The sequence below is a fragment of the Jatropha curcas genome, chromosome 3, assembly GCF_041381405.1.
Source record: "Jatropha curcas cultivar XTBG-Jc1 chromosome 3, XTBG_Jcur_1.0, whole genome shotgun sequence".
NCBI classification, from domain to species: Eukaryota; Viridiplantae; Streptophyta; class Magnoliopsida; order Malpighiales; family Euphorbiaceae; genus Jatropha; species Jatropha curcas.
The window spans coordinates 28,758,220-28,777,408 of record NC_143153.1 but is presented as its reverse complement, the minus strand read 5'-3'; the positions used below and the strand labels follow the sequence as shown (position 1 = coordinate 28,777,408).

The 19,189-nt window shown below is 30.7% G+C and overlaps 1 protein-coding gene and 1 pseudogene across 2 annotated transcripts; both read right to left on the bottom strand.

Annotated features, from left to right (window-relative positions):
- Positions 1 to 1,725: 1,725 nt before the first annotated feature.
- LOC149497857 (uncharacterized) lies at positions 1,726 to 6,813 on the bottom strand. Its single transcript, XM_089719866.1, has 16 exons — positions 6,574 to 6,813; positions 6,429 to 6,486; positions 6,215 to 6,336; positions 5,810 to 5,860; positions 5,599 to 5,721; positions 5,127 to 5,246; positions 4,906 to 5,041; positions 4,092 to 4,262; positions 3,718 to 3,864; positions 3,471 to 3,577; positions 3,279 to 3,360; positions 3,033 to 3,174; positions 2,755 to 2,914; positions 2,553 to 2,669; positions 2,323 to 2,449; positions 1,726 to 2,243 (listed from the first exon to the last, which is right to left on the bottom strand). Exons 1-16 carry the CDS (start codon positions 6,684 to 6,686, stop codon positions 2,004 to 2,006), a joined length of 2,016 nt encoding a protein of 671 aa, XP_089575992.1. The 5' UTR covers positions 6,687 to 6,813; the 3' UTR covers positions 1,726 to 2,003.
- Positions 6,814 to 10,226: 3,413 nt separating this feature from the next.
- Positions 10,227 to 15,167, bottom strand: LOC149497856 (uncharacterized; annotated as a pseudogene). Its single transcript, XR_016319871.1, has 16 exons — positions 14,935 to 15,167; positions 14,790 to 14,847; positions 14,576 to 14,697; positions 14,172 to 14,222; positions 13,961 to 14,083; positions 13,488 to 13,607; positions 13,267 to 13,402; positions 12,457 to 12,627; positions 12,087 to 12,233; positions 11,844 to 11,950; positions 11,652 to 11,733; positions 11,405 to 11,546; positions 11,124 to 11,283; positions 10,922 to 11,038; positions 10,692 to 10,818; positions 10,227 to 10,612 (listed from the first exon to the last, which is right to left on the bottom strand). The product of XR_016319871.1 is annotated as an uncharacterized LOC149497856 (transcript).
- Positions 15,168 to 19,189: the final 4,022 nt, after the last annotated feature.

Here is a 19,189-nt window from a genome sequence, read left to right as displayed (position 1 = left end):
CTTTATAAATTGTTTGAATTCATTTTAAATAAATAATCTAAAATCTCAGCATAAATCCAACAAATATTAAATTTTTTTTAAAAAAATTTCCTCAAAGTTTTCCTTCATTTGGAATAGGTTGAGATGTACTGTTATCTCTCCCAGCAAACAAAACATAAACGTCAATTGTGTCATAAACTATTTCTCTATCACACATAATGACATTAGAAAACGAATTTTAATCTAATAGTTATAGAATAATTTATAAACAACATAATCAGGCCTTAGTCGATTATCGAAAACTGAATACACTCCATAATTCCGGCGTCAAACCATATTGATCAAGCTCACGTCAATAAAATGCCATGAAAATAATATTGCATTGTTTGGAAAAAATCTATTTCTTTTTGTTGAAAGTATGATTTGATTGTATTTATATTTTCATTTATATTAAAATAGGCATCCATACAAAGTCCGTTACGGCGAAGAAACGAAAATGAAGAAAATAAATATTAATGATGCTGTAAATTATTTAAAAAAAGAAAGTGAAAAGTTTTTAAAATATTAATGATATTATTAATTTTTTAAATCCAAAGATATTATTAATGATATTAATTAAGTTGTCTATTGATTATAATAAAATAATTTTTAAAAATGTAAAAATTATTTTCAACTCAATATATTAACATTTCACCACATGAGCATTTTGACAATCAAAAATTATGCCACGTAAGTTTCTACGCTGCTCTTTTTTATACTATGCAGACTCACTTATAAAACAGCTTTGGGATGCACCAGATCCAATTCCTTGATCACGTCCAACAATCCAATTGAAAAAAAAAAAAAGGTAATAATACAACTTGGTTCCATCTTGTTTGGTAAATATACAGGGCATTTTTTCAAGTTTAGCTATGTTAAACCATTTAGTCCTCTTTCTGAAGGGTATTATTTTCGCTATTAAATAAGAAACCAACTAATAGTACCACGATATTAAATGTGAAAAAATAAATAGTTAAATACCATGATATTTAACCTCTAGAAAGATACTTTTTTGGACGATATGACTAAATAGTTTACTGGGATTAAATCTAACAGATTAATCCGTAAATCTTATGTGTCTTCATGGAACTTTGCCAATATTAATGGAAATATCACATATTTTACGGAGAAAAACTTCCACTTGGTTTTCATTTTCCGTTGTCATACTAAATATTTCCCATTTTAACATGTAAATTAAAAGCCCAATTCAAAATCAAACACAACAGAATCCTTCCTGTCATTCGGGAACACATGAAATATTTTTCATCGCGTGGAGCTCATACAAGGGAAGCTAAGTACTCATTTGATATGAAATATGAAAGTTTGATCGACAAATGAACGAGAACAGAGATGTAGATAAACCCGCTGGATTGAACAATCTCTCCTTTTGTTTAAATTAAAAAAAAAAAATAGAAGTAAACAAAAATTCAAAGTAAGGATTGAATAGAGGGGAATTTCATATGCGTTAACATTTTTAGTATTTATTAGAGAACTAATGAGGTAGAATATCATTAGAGATTACAACATTAGAGGGTACGCTTCCCCTGTATATAACATATATAAGGGAAGCTAAGCACTCACTTCATATGAAATTATGAAAGTTTGATCGTTAAATGAACAAGAACAGAGATGTAGATAAACCTCCTGGATTGAACAATCTCTCCTTTTGTTTAAATTAAAAAAATGTAAGTAAACAAAAATTCAAAGTAAGGATTGAATAGAGGGGAATTTCATATGCATTAACATTTTTAGTATATATTAGAGAACTAATGAGCTAGGATATCATTAGAAATTACAACGTTAGAGAGTAAGCTTCCCTGTATATAACGTACTCCAAAACTGAGACTTTTTACTCTCCACATCTTTTTATAAAACCTGAAAAAGGCCAATTAAGCCGTACCCCATTGACTTATTGACATTAATTTTGGATTCTGTCATGCTTAAAAGTATATAAAAATAACTTAAAAAAATTTGGAGCTGACGAATCAGGTACTTGTTGGCCCTTCCAAACGAATGTAATCATACATCACACCAGAAAAAGCTGCGGCAACTCTTGTCTGAGTCAAATAAACTGTATTTTTTCCATCGACAAGTACATCATTCGGCACATCAATGGTATAAAACCAGTAGATCCCATGAATTCCATGCCTCGCAATTGCATTGTCTTTGCCTACTAGCCCTGTTGTGAAAAGGGGTCGCTTGGCAGCTGGGTCGTTGAACCTCACCTTAATTATGAACAGAGTTTAAGTTAACTTCCCATTTAGTAAAACTTTGCGAGTAATAATAAGAGAGGATTTATAGCACCTGTATCTCAGCTTCAGATGCTGATGCTAAGGCTAATTGCATTGTGTAATTTCCAGTTCGAATCACAGTTTGGAGCTCGAAAGTTATTTGCCATGTGGTTGGGCTGTACACATCTTTCCCAGTATTTCTGCAATGCAAACAACGAGTTTTCGTTCATGGATATTACATTTATCTTCGGGATTGTAATCTCTTTAATATAAAAAGTTTCAATCAATGATGAGATAAAATACCTTGGAACGTGAATAAAAAACCAATCTTTGCTGCAGTTACTAGTGCCGACATTGTATACGAGATCTTCTTTAGGATACAAGTCGGTGTATCGTTGCCATAATCCATATTGCCTAAACCTACATATTAAAAAGAAGTTTATATGTTAAGGAATATTGTTTACGTGCCAGGATTTGGAACTGATAATTGTTGATGAGAGCTAACTTTTCGGTTGGCTGGTCGATGAATAATTTGTTTGTAAGTGTTGGCTCTGGGTCCGGCACAAAGAACTCAGCAGCTGATCGGTCAGCATACCCTATTTCCCATATGGTTGGCCCCTTTCTAGGAGATTCATAGTTGAGGACACCTAATTTAGTATTGCTTCCTGCATTTAGAAATTAATTACCAATTAATTTTTGAAATTAAATTTACCAACTAAAGCAAAAAAAAAAAAAAAGAAGAAGAAGAAGAAGAAGAAGAAGAAGAAGGAAAGGACAGCGTACCTGGTGTAATGGCGATGTTCTCACCGTACTTGTAGCCTCCAACAAATCCAGGAACCCATGCATATAAATTATAAGTTCCAACTCGGATATTTTCAATTGTGAAAGACCCCTCTTTATCAGCTTGAGTCCAGAATTGATAACCCTAAAATAAAATAAGAAAAGATAAAATATTAGTAATTGGAAGTAAGGTTTTCCAATTTTTGCTTCATAGATAATTAAAAGAGATAAAGGTTATGGAGGGTTAACCTTGGTCTCAAATTGCCATGAATTTACATCTCCTGGAGCTGCCAAGCCCACATGAGCACCACTTGCCAATTTGGAATCCCCTCTAATTAATAGTAAAAAAGTTCGAATATGAAAGTGTATTAATTGTTGCAATATTCAGAAATTGTTAGTATTAATCAAAGAATAATAATAAAGAAAAAGCTTATGACATACTCATTTTGTATTGTTATTTGCCCTGAGACAGTTCCTCGTTTATCAGAATAAGGAAAATCTTCTGATTGAGTAAAATTGTATGGCCAACTTTCAACTTCCACTGACATCTAATTATTGACATGAAAGGTGCATATTTGAGGAAAAAAAAATTAAAAATAAAAAGTTATTAATAAAGATCGTTACATTCTGCTGGTAATAAATATTTTCATTTAGTTCGAAAAATAAACATCATGTGTTAATAATCTACCTGTCTTTTAGCATCATCCCAAAGTGCTTTTTGATCAGCAGTTGGGTTGGAATTAAGATAAATAAAAACAGGCCCAAAAACCATTTTCCACGGCTCTTCATAATTTGTATTTGCATACTTTCCCAGATAATGACAACTAGTAAACATCTGCATATGCATAAAAATGATATTTAAAATATTAGTTATAACGTAATGGTATGTTAATTTAGCGAACATATAAACATGATTTTAGGTTTCATTATTCTCAATAACATCAAAATTGTATTTTATGAATTAATGGTGAAATTTGTAAAATAACGCTATTCTAATTTGTGCTTTTACTTCAAAATAAATTCTTTCTTTTGTCGGTCAATAAGCCTATGGTATAAACTTACGGATAAAATAAATGGACCAGCATGAGCTGTCAGTTCTTGTCTAAAGGGTCCGCCTGTACAGTACTCATCAGTGGGTCGGATAACCCAAAATCCCATCGCCGGATCTTGTGATATCCACCCATACACTTTGCTATCTTTGCGATCCATGGAATACTGATACTTGTCATCCACCTAATACATTCCATTATATCATAACATTAAGGAAATTTCAACCCATAATACATGAATCCATATGTATTTAATTAAAAAGTAAAAGTTAATTAAAGAGCAAGGTCAAACTATATGTCTATTTACAACATATAGTTTCGTTATGTAGTTAAAAATAGCAAAATTCAAAATTAAGCATGAACGTAGTTTCAGAATCACCGGATTTGATTTCAGAATCGTTGATTTCATTTCCGTTCTCATTTAAAATCCAATTCGATAAGAATTTTCCAGTTTTATGAAGCTATTTTTTGAATTATAACTAGAAATAAATGATAACAACAATAATAATAAATAGTATTGTTAAATTTCTAAACCAATTTACCAAAGTCTTCAAATTTATCTTAAAAAATATAATAAAATAAAAAAGCAAATTGGGATTTTTTTTTTAAAAAAATATTCTTTTCACGGTTGCAAATCCAAACTGCCGATTTAAAATCAAATTCGCCGATTCAAGTTTAAAAAAATGAAAAATCGAAATCGAACTGTAAATACACAGTTTCTATTACGGTTTGAAATTAAAAACCGTTTACCACAATTTGGTACTGATTTCGGCTAATTCAAATTCATTTTAAGATCGAACCATGATCGTGCTGTCCAAAACCTATACCTCTCCTTGCAATTTAGGATCGGCTGTTTTGGTCAAGAGAACAGCTTCAGGATATGCTAGAGGTTGACTGCTTTCACGATCTTGAAATGTAGGCATGATCCTTTGTATGTTGTCTGATATCGCCATATAGTTGAACCTAATCATTGAAAATTATAGACCTTATATATGTGTCATAAAGCACTTCGACAGTAAAAATAAGTTAGAACAAAAGCTTCAGTTACTTCTCATTTTCCAATTTGAAAACAACCCTAATTTGATCCATGCTGACGGCAGGCCACCCTTCCAAACGTTCCATTATAATATATGTGTAAAATCCGGAGCTGCCACGCCGCAATATATACCTACAAAAAATCAATTAGACTCGGACTGGAATTGATCTTCTAAACTAGTCCTAGGATTATTAATTTTGGTTTCAATCAGAACCATGAGACCCAATTTAGTCTCCTATAATTTTTTTTTTCACAATTGTTACTTTCGTCAACAGTTCCTGTTAAAACAACGGAAAATAGAATCTGGAATAGAACTCAGGCTCTTAATTTTGGTTTGATTCAAAATTAAAACTTTCGGACCGATTTTTATCCAATTATCCCCATTAGATGTTCAATTTAGTTCTAATTCTAGCTAAACCCATGCTAACCCTACTACCGATATATCTTTTTTCATGGGAAAAAAATTATCATGAGAAAATCATACCTTTTGTCGACGTTTAGAGGAACTGCCCTAGCATCTTTAGTGGAAATATCCCATTTTTTGTTGAACGATACTTCCACTTGGTCTTCATTTTCCGTTATAACACTAAAACTTGCTGCTTCTAGCCTGCAAATTATTCATGTGCGATTCAAGTTTAGAAGCAACATGTATATGAGTCCTCATTATATAGTTGCTTGTTCAAGAGGCAATTTACTTGTCAAAAATGTCCTCAGCCCCTGGTTTGTACCAAACAATGTCCCAGTAACTGCGTTGCGAATAAAATTTTTGTTAGGACATAATTAGTGTAAGATAAAATAAAGGAATTGAATCTTGTAAAATGAAACTAATCTAATAAATAGAAAGTTCATTTTATTAATATTGTCAGATACTATTAGGATGTTTTTTCTTTGATATTAACGAGACATAAATTTTCATCCCGCTAAGTTAGTACTAAATATTGATCGCGTCCGACCGTCCACTAATGGATGAAGCATTTTTAGGCAGTATCTGCTCTATCCATAAAATTCGAACTCTCACCTTATTAAGATATATTAAAAAAAAAAAAAAGTTTAAAAATGCTTTGACCAAATGAGAAGGATAAATGCTTATATATGCATACCCACGATCATCTACATCATTTTTAGGTTCCAGTATGTTCTCAACTCCATTATATTTTACTGCAAGGACAAAACCACCTGGCTTGGATAAAGTGACTTGAACAATTCCATTGTCGATCACAACCTAAAAAGAGATATCCAATTTTTATTTGTAGCCTGGTATGAAAAATAATAGGTTTTTAAGGAAAGAAAAGAAAATTAATAATTCATAGTTACAGATTCAGGCTCTTCACGCAGTACAACTCCAGAGGACGAGTCGGCGGCCAAAATATTCCTACAAACAAAGGAAACGTTAACTCTTAAGAAAAATCTAATTAAGATATGTAAAATAATTTTTTAATTAAAATAAGTAAATTCCTACCTCTGAGAAAAATTGAGTGGAGAACAAAAACTCACTTGCATTACATTTAGTAACCATATGCAAGCAAATATTTCCACGTGCATGCAAATAGAACGAGATTTCTTCATATTCATGTGTTAACCCCTTTGTAAAAAAGTGCGGAAAATGTCAAAAGGAAGAAAAATCCGCACTCAATTCAATATTTTCTCTCCTCTCCTTTCCAAACAAAGTCTATAAATTTCGAAGAGAACTACAACAAAATGAGATGATCTTTGCATTATTTATAAGCAATAAATAACCAATTTATGGTAATGAGCAACGCAAATTGAGAAAATTACGGCAGTAATGTGTGCCACAAATCTAAAATTATAAAGTTATTAATTTAGGTATTTGCTTTCACAACCAAGAGAGGATTAGCATTATTTAGGTTTCTAATTATGGTTGGATTTATAACAAAACTTTCAATAAAACTCGCTTAGACTAGGCTTGTAACAAGTTTTATATAGGTACAAAAACTTGATCGTTGAACTCTATTAAAAAGATTCAACAACAAATTCGCTCTTGTGCAAGCTAAATTAATCTTATGCGATAAAATCTGGTGAAAGATTATGCGATAAAATCAGAAGAAATGAATCTCATAAAATTTGTATGTAATTGCTTAATTAGAAATCATTATTCTGAAAACATGATCGGTCCGACGGTTCAACTACAGACCGGACTACGGTTGGATAATAAAATCGATAGCTTTAACGCAGGTGTAAACCGGTGAAAATCTGATGAAAATCGGTGAACCAAACCGGCACTTAGTGCGGTTCGATTCAAATTCTGGGTTTTGTCTCAAAATATGGGCCTCTTAAAATTCGCCCTACTGTTTTTTAGCTTTTGAGCCTCTTTATTTCTAAACCCAAAATCTTAATTTGTTAACCAAAATAACTAGAGCGCCCAACTTTAAAGTCCAATTGAAAAGTAATATTAATTTTGTGGTCACGAAATTCTCTTTTGAAACAAGAGAATGCTAATAATGTTTTAAGATCCGTTTAGTTCTTTTAGTTCATGAGATTAGGTTTTCCTTCGTAATCAACTACTGAGTTTATGATATGTTATTGTTATAAGTGTTTGGTCAAAGATTTATTTATTTCAGATTTTTTTTTTCCTTTTTCCTTTTGTGTACGCCAGAATTATGATGTTTTATTATGATATTATCCATTAAACCCATTCTCTTCACATCTTTTTTATGTAACTAATAAATTCAATAACAAAATGATAAATTTGATACAACATAGTTTTTTTTTTTTTTTTTTTTTTTTTTAAAATGAAGATTGAGTATAAATTATTTAAAAACTTTTGACATTTTACATCGTTGGTCTTATATTGAGAGCCTAGACAATGGTATGAAAAAATATATATACATTTTGTTAGTGTTAGGAAATATTTTGAACATAGTATAAAATTTTTCTTTTTTCATCTTTCTAAATTTGAGCTCATTTTTTTGCCTAATTAATTTCTTCAATTTCCACGAGCCTACCACAATTCAAGGCCCACTGAAAAACCAGCCGTGTTCCCGCGCTTCGCGTGCGGATGTTATATAATGTTTAAAAATAAAAATTTTATGTTTATTATAACAAATATTTATTTTCAAGAATCGAAATATTCAATATATTATACTTACTAATGTCCAAAACATAAAATGAAAATTAATTTTTTGCTCACATTCTCGCAAAACGATCAATACATTAACATATACATATATATTTCAAGTTTATAATGAAGCTTAAAATTTTTAATTTCTAGAAATATTTTAATAGATTGTAAAATAATCTTTATAAATTGTTTGAATTCATTTTAAATAAATAATCTAAAATCTCAGCATAAATCCAACAAATATTAAATTTTTTTAAAAAAAATTTCCTCAAAGTTTTCCTTCATTTGGAATAGGTTGAGATGTACTGTCATCTTTCCCAGCAAACAAAACATAAACGTCAATTGTGTCATAAACTATTTCTCTATCACACATAATGACATTAGAAAACGAATTTTAATCTAATAGTTATAGAATAATTTATAAACAACATAATCAGGCCTTAGTCGATTATCGAAAACTGAATACACTCCATAATTCCGGCGTCAAACCATATTGATCAAGCTCACGTCAATAAAATGCCATGAAAATAATATTGCATTGTTTGCAAAAAATCTATTTCTTTTTGTTGAAAGTATGATTTGATTGTATTTATATTTTCATTTATATTAAAATAGGCATCCATACAAAGTCCGTTACGGCGAAGAAACGAAAATGAAGAAAATAAATATTAATGATGCTGTAAATTATTTAAAAAAAGAAAGTGAAAAGTTTTTAAAATATTAATGATATTATTAATTTTTTAAATCCAAAGATATTATTAATGATATTAATTAAGTTGTCTATTGATTATAATAAAATAATTTTTAAAAATGTAAAAATTATTTTCAACTCAATATATTAACATTTCACCACATGAGCATTTTGACAATCAAAAATTATGCCACGTAAGTTTCTACGCTGCTCTTTTTTATACTATGCAGACTCACTTATAAAACAGCTTTGGGATGCACCAGATCCAATTCCTTGATCACGTCCAACAATCCAATTGAAAAAAAAAAAAAGGTAATAATACAACTTGGTTCCATCTTGTTTGGTAAATATACAGGGCATTTTTTCAAGTTTAGCTATGTTAAACCATTTAGTCCTCTTTCTGAAGGGTATTATTTTCGCTATTAAATAAGAAACCAACTAATAGTACCACGATATTAAATGTGAAAAAATAAATAGTTAAATACCATGATATTTAACCTCTAGAAAGATACTTTTTTGGACGATATGACTAAATAGTTTACTGGGATTAAATCTAACAGATTAATCCGTAAATCTTATGTGTCTTCATGGAACTTTGCCAATATTAATGGAAATATCACATATTTTACGGAGAAAAACTTCCACTTGGTTTTCATTTTCCGTTGTCATACTAAATATTTCCCATTTTAACATGTAAATTAAAAGCCCAATTCAAAATCAAACACAACAGAATCCTTCCTGTCATTCGGGAACACATGAAATATTTTTCATCGCGTGGAGCTCATACAAGGGAAGCTAAGTACTCATTTGATATGAAATATGAAAGTTTGATCGACAAATGAACGAGAACAGAGATGTAGATAAACCCGCTGGATTGAACAATCTCTCCTTTTGTTTAAATTAAAAAAAAACATAGAAGTAAACAAAAATTCAAAGTAAGGATTGAATAGAGGGGAATTTCATATGCGTTAACATTTTTAGTATTTATTAGAGAACTAATGAGGTAGAATATCATTAGAGATTACAACATTAGAGGGTACGCTTCCCCTGTATATAACATATATAAGGGAAGCTAAGCACTCACTTCAATGAAATTATGAAAGTTTGATCGTTAAATGAACAAGAACAGAGATGTAGATAAACCTCCTGGATTCAACAATCTCTCCTTTTGTTTAAATTAAAAAAATGTAAGTAAACAAAAATTCAAAGTAAGGATTGAATAGAGGGGAATTTCATATGCATTAACATTTTTAGTATATATTAGAGAACTAATGAGCTAGGATATCATTAGAAATTATAACGTTAGAGAGTAAGCTTCCCTGTATATAACGTACTCCAAAACTGAGACTTTTTACTCTCCACATCTTTTTATAAAACCTGAAAAAGGCCAATTAAGCCGTACCCCATTGACTTATTGACATTAATTTTGGATTCTGTCATGCTTAAAAGTATATAAAAATAACTTAAAAAAATTTGGAGCTGACGAATCAGGTACTTGTTGGCCCTTCCAAACGAATGTAATCATACATCACACCAGAAAAAGGCTGCGGCAACTCTTGTCTGAGTCAAATAAACTGTATTTTTTCCATCGACAAGTACATCATTCGGCACATCAATGGTATAAAACCAGTAGATCCCATGAATTCCATGCCTCGCAATTGCATTGTCTTTGCCTACTAGCCCTGTTGTGAAAAGGGGTCGCTTGGCAGCTGCGTCGTTGAACCTCACCTTAATTATGAGCAGAGTTTAAGTTAACTTCCCATTTAGTAAAACTTTGCGAGTAATAATAAGAGAGGATTTATAGCACCTGTATCTCAGCTTCAGATGCTGATGCTAAGGCTAATTGCATTGTGTAATTTCCAGTTCGAATCACAGTTTGGAGCTCGAAAGTTATTTGCCATGTGGTTGGGCTGTACACATCTTTCCCAGTATTTCTGCAATGCAAACAACGAGTTTTCGTTCATGGATATTACATTTATCTTCGGGATTGTAATCTCTTTAATATAAAAAGTTTCAATCAATGATGAGATAAAATACCTTGGAACATGAATAAAAAACCAATCTTTGCTGCAGTTACTAGTGCCGACATTGTATACGAGATCTTCTTTAGGATACAAGTCGGTGTATCGTTGCCATAATCCATATTGCCTAAACCTAGATATTAAAAAGAAGTTTATATGTTAAGGAATATTGTTTACGTGCAAGGATTTGGAACTGATAATTGTTGATGAGAGCTAACTTTTCGGTTGGCTGGTCGATGAATAATTTGTTTGTAAGTGTTGGCTCTGGGTCCGGCACAAAGAACTCAGCAGCTGATCGGTCAGCATACCCTATTTCCCATATGGTTGGCCCCTTTCTAGGAGATTCATAGTTGAGGACACCTAATTTAGTATTGCTTCCTGCATTTAGAAATTAATTACCAATTAATTTTTGAAATTAAATTTACCAACTAAAGCAAAAAAATAAAAATAAAAAATAAAAATAAAGAAGAAGAAGAAGAAGAAGGAAAGGACAGCGTACCTGGTGTAATGGCGATGTCCTCACCGTACTTGTAGCCTCCAACAAATCCAGGAACCCATGCATACAAATTATAAGTTCCAACTCGGATATTTTCAATTGTGAAAGACCCCTCCTTATCAGCTTGAGTCCAGAATTGATAACCCTAAAATAAAATAAGAAAAGATAAAATATTAGTAATTGGAAGTAAGTTTTTTCCAATTTTTGCTTCATAGATAATTAAAAGAGATAAAGGTTATGGAGGGTTAACCTTGGTCTCAAATTGCCATGAATTTACATCTCCTGGAGCTGCCAAGCCCACATGAGCACCACTTGCCAATTTGGAATCCCCTCTAATTGACAGTAAAAAAGTTCGAATATGAAAGTGTATTAATTGTTGCAATATTCAGAAATTGTTAGTATTAATCAAAGAATAATAATAAAGAAAAAGCTTATGACATACTCATTTTGTATTGTTATTTGTCCTGAGACAGTTCCTCGTTTATCAGAATAAGGAAAATCTTCTGATTGAGTAAAATTGTATGGCCAACTTTCAACTTCCACTGACATCTAATTATTGGCAGGAATGGTGCATATTTGAGGAAAAAAAAAATAAAAATAAAAAGTTATTAGAGATGGTTACATTCTGCTGGGAATAAATATTTTCATTTAGTTCAAAAATAAACACCATGTGTTAATAATCTACCTGTCTTTTAGCATCATCCCAAAGTGCTTTCTGATCAGCAGTTGGGTTGGAATTAAGATAAATAAAAACAGGCCCAAAAACCATTTTCCACGGCTCTTCATAATTTGTATTTGCATACTTTCCCAGATAATGACAACTAGTAAACATCTGCATATGCATAAAAATGATATTTAAAATATTAGTTATAACGTAATGGTATGTTTAGCGAACATATAAACATGATTTTAGGTTTCATTATTCTCAATAACATCAAAATTGTATTTTACGAATTAATGGTGAAATTTGTAAAATAACGTTATTCTAATTTGTGCTTTTACTTCAAAATAAATTCTTTTTTTTGTCAGTCAATAAGCTTATGGTATAAACTTACGGATAAAATAAATGGACCAGCATGAGCTGTCAGTTCCTGTCTAAAGGGTCCGCCTGTACAGTACTCATCAGTGGGTCGGATAACCCAAAATCCCATCGCCGGATCTTGTGATATCCACCCATACACTTTGCTATCTTTGCGATCCATGGAATACTGATACTTGTCATCCACCTAATACATTCCATTATATCATAACATTAAGTTTCAACCCATAATACATGAATCCATATATATTTAATTAAAAAGTAAAAGTTAATTAAAGAGCAAGGTTAAACTATATGTCTATTTACAACATATAGTTTCGTTATGTAGTTAAAAACAGTAAAATTCAAAATTAAGCATGAACATAGTTTCAGAATCACCGGATTTGATTTCAGAATCGTTGATTTCATTTCCGTTCTAATTTAAAATCCAATTCGATAAGAATTTTCCAGTTTTATAAAGCTATTTTTTGAATTATAACTAGAAATAAATGATAATAACAATAATAATAAATAGTATTGTTAAATTTCTAAACCAATTTACCAAAGTCTTCAAATTTATCTTAAAAAGTATAATAAAATAAAAAAGCAAATTGGGATTTTTTTTAAAAAAAAATATTCTTTTCACGGTTGCAAATCCAAACTGCCGATTTAAAATCAAATTCGCCGATTCTCGTTTAAAAAAATGAAAAATCGAAATCGAACTGTAAATACACAGTTTCTATTACGGTTTGAAATTAAAAACCGTTTACCACAATTTGGTACTGATTTCGGCTAATTCAAATTCATTTTAAGATCGAACCATGATCGTGCTGTCCAAAACCTATACCTCTCCTTGCAATTTAGGATCGGCTGTTTTGGTCAAGAGAACAGCTTCAGGATACGCTAGAGGTTGACTGCTTTCACGATCTTGAAATGTAGGCATGATCCTTTGTATGTTGTCTGATATCGCCATATAGTTGAACCTAATCATTGAAAATTATAGACCTTATATATGTGCCATAAAGCACTTCGACAGTAAAAATAAGTTAGAACAAAAACTTCAGTTACTTTTCATTTTCCAGTTTGAAAACAACCCTAATTTGATCCATGCTGACGGCAGGCCACCCTTCCAAACGTTCCATTATAATATATGTGTAAAATCCGGAGCTCCCACGCCGCAATATATACCTACAAAAAATCAATTAGACTAGGACTGGAATCGATCTTCTAAACTAGTCCTAGGATTATTGATTTTGGTTTCAATCAGAACCATGAGACCCAATTTAGTCTCCTATAATTTTTTTTTTCACAATTGTTACTTTCGTCAACAGTTCCTGTTAAAACAACGGAAAATAGAATCTGGAATGGAACTCAGGCTCTTAATTTTGGTTTGATTCAAAATTAAAACTTTCGGACCGATTTTTATCCAATTATCCCCATTAGATGTTCAATTTAGTTCTAATTCTAGCTAAACCCATGCTAACCCTGCTACCAATATATCTTTTTTTCATGGGAAAAAAATTATCACGAGAAAATCATACCTTTTGTCGACGTTTAGAGGGACTGCCCTAGCATCTTTAGTGGAAGTATCCCATTTTTTGTTGAACGATACTTCCACTTGGTCTTCATTTTGCGTTATAACACTAAAATTTGCTGCTTCTAGCCTGCAAATTATTCATGTACGATTCAAGTTTAGAAGCAACATGTATATAAGTCCTCATTATATAGTTGCTTGTTCAAGAGGCAATTTACTTGTCAAAAATGTCCTCAGCCCCTGGTTTGTACCAAACAATGTCCCAGTAACTGCGTTGCGAATAAAATTTTTGTTAGGACATAATTAGTGTAAGATAAAATAAAGGAATTGAATCTTGTAAAATGAAACTAATCTAATAAATAGAAAGTTCATTTTATTAATATTGTCAGATACTATTAGGATGTTTTTTCTTTGATATTAACGAGACATAAATTTTCATCCCGCTAAGTTAGTACTAAATATTGATCGCGTCCGACCGTCCACTAATGGATGAAGCATTTTTAGGCAGTATCTGCTCTATCCATAAAATTCGAACTCTCACCTTATTAAGATATATTAAAAAAAAAAAAAGTTTAAAAATGCTTTGACCAAATGAGAAGGATAAATGCTTATATATGCATACCCACGATCATCTACATCATTTTTAGGTTCCAGTATGTTCTCAACTCCATTATATTTTACTGCAAGGACAAAACCACCTGGCTTGGATAAAGTGACTTGAACAATTCCATTGTCGATCACAACCTAAAAAGAGATATCCAATTTTTATTTGTAGCCTGGTATGAAAAATAATAGGTTTTTAAGGAAAGAAAAGAAAATTAATAATTCATAGTTACAGATTCAGGCTCTTCACGCAATACAACTCCAGAGGACGAGTCGGCGGCCAAAATATTCCTACAAACAAAGGAAACGTTAACTCTTAAGAAAAATCTAATTAAGATATGTAAAATAATTTTTTAATTAAAATAAGTAAATTCCTACCTCTGAGAAAAACTGAGTGGAGAACAAAAACTCACTTGCATTACATTTAGTAACCATATGCAAGCAAATATTTCCACGTGCATGCAAATAGAACGAGATTTCTTCATATTCATGTGTTAACCCCTTTGTAAAAAAGTGCGGAAAATGTCAAAGGAAGAAAAATCCGCACTCAATTCAATATTTTCTCTCCTCTCCTTTCCAAACAAAGTCTATAAATTTCGAAGAGAACTACAACAAAATGAGATGATCTTTGCATTATTTATAAGCAATAAATAACCAATTTATGGTAATGAGCAACGCAAATTGAGAAAATTACGGCAGTAATGTGTGCCACAAATCTAAAATTATAAAGTTATTAATTTAGGTATTTGCTTTCACAACCAAGAGAGGATTAGCATTATTTAGGTTTCTAATTATGGTTGGATTTATAACAAAACTTTCAATAAAACTCGCTTAGATTAGGCTCGTAACAAGTTTTATATAGGTACAAAAACTTGATCGTTGAACTCTATTAAAAAGATTCAACAACAGTTCGCTCTTGCACAAGCTAAATTAATCTTATGTGATAAAATCTGGTGAAAGATTATGTGATAAAATCAGAAGAAATGAATCTCATAAAATTTGTATGCAATTGCTTAATTAGAAATCATTATTCTAAAAACATGATCGGTCCGACGGTTCAACTACAGACCGGACTACGGTTGGATAATAAAATCGATAGCTTTAACGCAGGTGTAAACCGGTGAAAATCTGATGAAAATCGGTGAACCAAACCGGCACTTAGTGCGGTTCGATTCAAATTCTAGGTTTTGTCTCAAAATATGGGCCTCTTAAAATTCGCCCTACTGTTTTTTAGCTTTTGAGCCTCTTTATTTCTAAACCCAAAATCTTAATTTGTTAACCAAAATAACTAGAGCGCCCAACTTTAAAGTCCAATTGAAAAGTAATATTAATTTTGTGGTCACGAAATTCTCTTTTGAAACAAGAGAATGCTAATAATGTTTTAAGATCCGTTTAGTTCTTTTAGTTCATGAGATTAGGTTTTCCTTCGTAATCAACTACTGAGTTTATGATATGTTATTGTTATAAGTGTTTGGTCAAAGATTTATTTATTTCAGATTTTTTTTTTTCCTTTTTCCTTTTGTGTACGCCAGAATTATGATGTTTTATTATGATATTATCCATTAAACCCATTCTCTTCACATCTTTTTTATGTAACTAATAAATTCAATAACAAAATGATAAATTTGATACAACATAGTTTTTTTTTTTTTTTTTTTTTTTTTTTAAAAATGAAGATTGAGTATAAATTATTTAAAAACTTTTGACATTTTACATCGTTGGTCTTATATTGAGAGCCTAGACAATGGTATGAAAAAATATATATACATTTTGTTAGTGTTAGGAAATATTTTGAACATAGTATAAAATTTTTCTTTTTTCATCTTTCTAAATTTGAGCTCATTTTTTTGCCTAATTAATTTCTTCAATTTCCACGAGCCTACCACAATTCAAGGCCCACTGAAAAACCAGCCGTGTTCCCGCGCTTCGCGTGCGGATGTTATATCATGTTTAAAAATAAAAATTTTATGTTTATTATAACAAATATTTATTTTCAAGAATCGAAATATTCAATATATTATACTTACTAATGTCCAAAACATAAAATGAAAATTAATTTTTTGCTCACATTCTCGCAAAACGATCAATACATTAACATATACATATATATTTCAAGTTTATAATGAAGCTTAAAATTTTTAATTTCTAGAAATATTTTAATAGATTGTAAAATAATCTTTATAAATTGTTTGAATTCATTTTAAATAAATAATCTAAAATCTCAGCATAAATCCAACAAATATTAAATTTTTTTAAAAAAAATTTTCTCAAAGTTTTCCTTCATTTGGAATAGGTTGAGATGTACTGTCATCTCTCCCAGCAAACAAAACATAAACGCCAATTCTGTCACAAAATATTTCTCTATCACACATAATGACATTAGAAAACGAATTTTAATCTAATAGTTATAGAATAATTTATAAACAACATAATCAGGCCTTAGTCGATTATCGAAAACTGAATACACTTCATAATTCCATCGTCAAACCATATTGATCAAGCTCACATCAATAAAATGCTATGAAAATAGTATTGCATTGTTTGCAAAGAATCTATTTCTTTTTGTTGAAAGTATGATTTGATTGTATTTATATTTTCATTTATATTAAAATAGGCATCCATACAAAGTATGAAGAAATGAAAATGAAGAAAATAAATATTAATGATATTGTTAATTATTTGAAAAAAGAAAGTGAAAAGTTTTTAAAATATTAATGATATTATTAATTTTATTAATTTTTAAATCCAAAGATATTATTAATGATATTAATTAAGTTGTCTATTAATTATAATAAAATAATTTTTAAAAATGTAAAAATTATTTTCAACTCAATATATTAACATTTTACCACATGAGCATTTTGACAATCTAAAATTATGCCACTTAAGTTTCTACGCTTCTCTTTTTTATACTATGCAAACTCACTTATAAAACAGCTTTGGGATGGACCAGATCCAATTCCTTGATCACCTCCAACAATCTAAGTGAAAAAAAAAGGTAATAATACAACTTGGTTCCATCTTGTTTGGTAAATATACCGGGCATTTTTAAAAGTTTAGCTATGTTAAACCATTTAGTCCTCTTTCTAAAGGGTGTTATAAAGCTATTTTTTGAATTGTAACTTGAAATAAATAATAATAATAATAATAATAATAATAATAACTTGAAGTAAATATATCAACCTGATTTTAGGTTCCATTATTTTCAATAATTTCAAAATTATATTTTATGAGTTAATGGTGAAATTTGTAGAATAATATGATTGTAATGTGGTTTTTTTTTTTTTTTTTTTTTGCTTCAAAATAAATTCTTTTTTTTAACTAATAAGCTTATGTTTTATACAGTAAACTTAGGGATAAAAGAAATGGATCAGTATGAATTGTTAGATCATGTCTAAAAGGTCCATTTGTACAGAATTCTCCATTGGGTCGAATCACCCAAAATCCTATTGCCGGATTTTGTGATATCCACCCATATACTTACTATTTTTGCCTTCCAAGGAATATGATACTTGTCATCCACCGAATACATTTCATTAAGGCAATTTCAACTCACAGTGATTAATAATATTAATTTATGTATGTTTCATTAAAAAGTAAACGTTAAATAGCAAGGTTAAATTATATGTCTATTTTATTGAAACGACCTGAAAAATTATTTTCAAAAGTTTTTCATTTAAAAATTTAAATATTAATCCAACCAATAGTATTAAGGACGTCGTTATATTTAAAAATATATAAATTAATACCCTAAAATTTATTTAATAGAAATTTGATACAGACATAATTTTATTTGCTAAACTAAACCTATAACCAAAAGGAAACCAAGCAAAAATCCAAGAATTGAGCCAAATCAGTTCTAAATCGAACCAAACCGGCCCATTAACCAATTAGAAACTTCCATCAGTGCTAAAAAATCTCCATTTGTGTCCCAACTTCCCTTCTCCCTTCCCGTGAGCGTCAACCTCGGTCCCCTCCCCCATTCTCGACTCCGTTCATCGCCTGGACCAGCCGACTCCTCCTGCCACCATCATCCCTTCGCCGTCTGTCTCTCTCTTTCTCCCTTCGTCTCTATTTATGGTGAGCGTAATAACCACAGACGAGCTGCTTCACCTGCGTTTCCTTCCTCTCCGATCGACACAGCAGCTTCTTCCATCACCAGCGACACAAGCTTTAATCAACAGTGTTGGGATTAATGCTCTGATACCACTTGTTGGATATAAGTGTAGTGATAAACTCCAAGATTGATTAATAATTTATAACACCAAGAATAATAACGGGAAAGGCAACCAAAATAATACTAACACAAAACACCAAATATAATTGTATTAATAAGAAGTAAACATTCACAAAGCTTAAGGAAAAGATTACTTACTTGGTTTTTGCTTGGTGCTTGCTTTGTTTGCTTGGTTTTTACAAATGAGGTGAGATGTGGTATTTATAGGCATTTCCACCTCCTCAATGTACGGCTAAGATTTGTCTACAAAAATGGACGGTTTAGATTGCATGGAGAATTCTAGAACTATGTAGACATTATACAAAATATCTTTTGGGTGGAGTAATGTGGAGTATTCTAGAATGCGGGCTTGGACCTTCAACTTTGGGCTTAAGGCTTCCCAAGTCTTGGCTTATT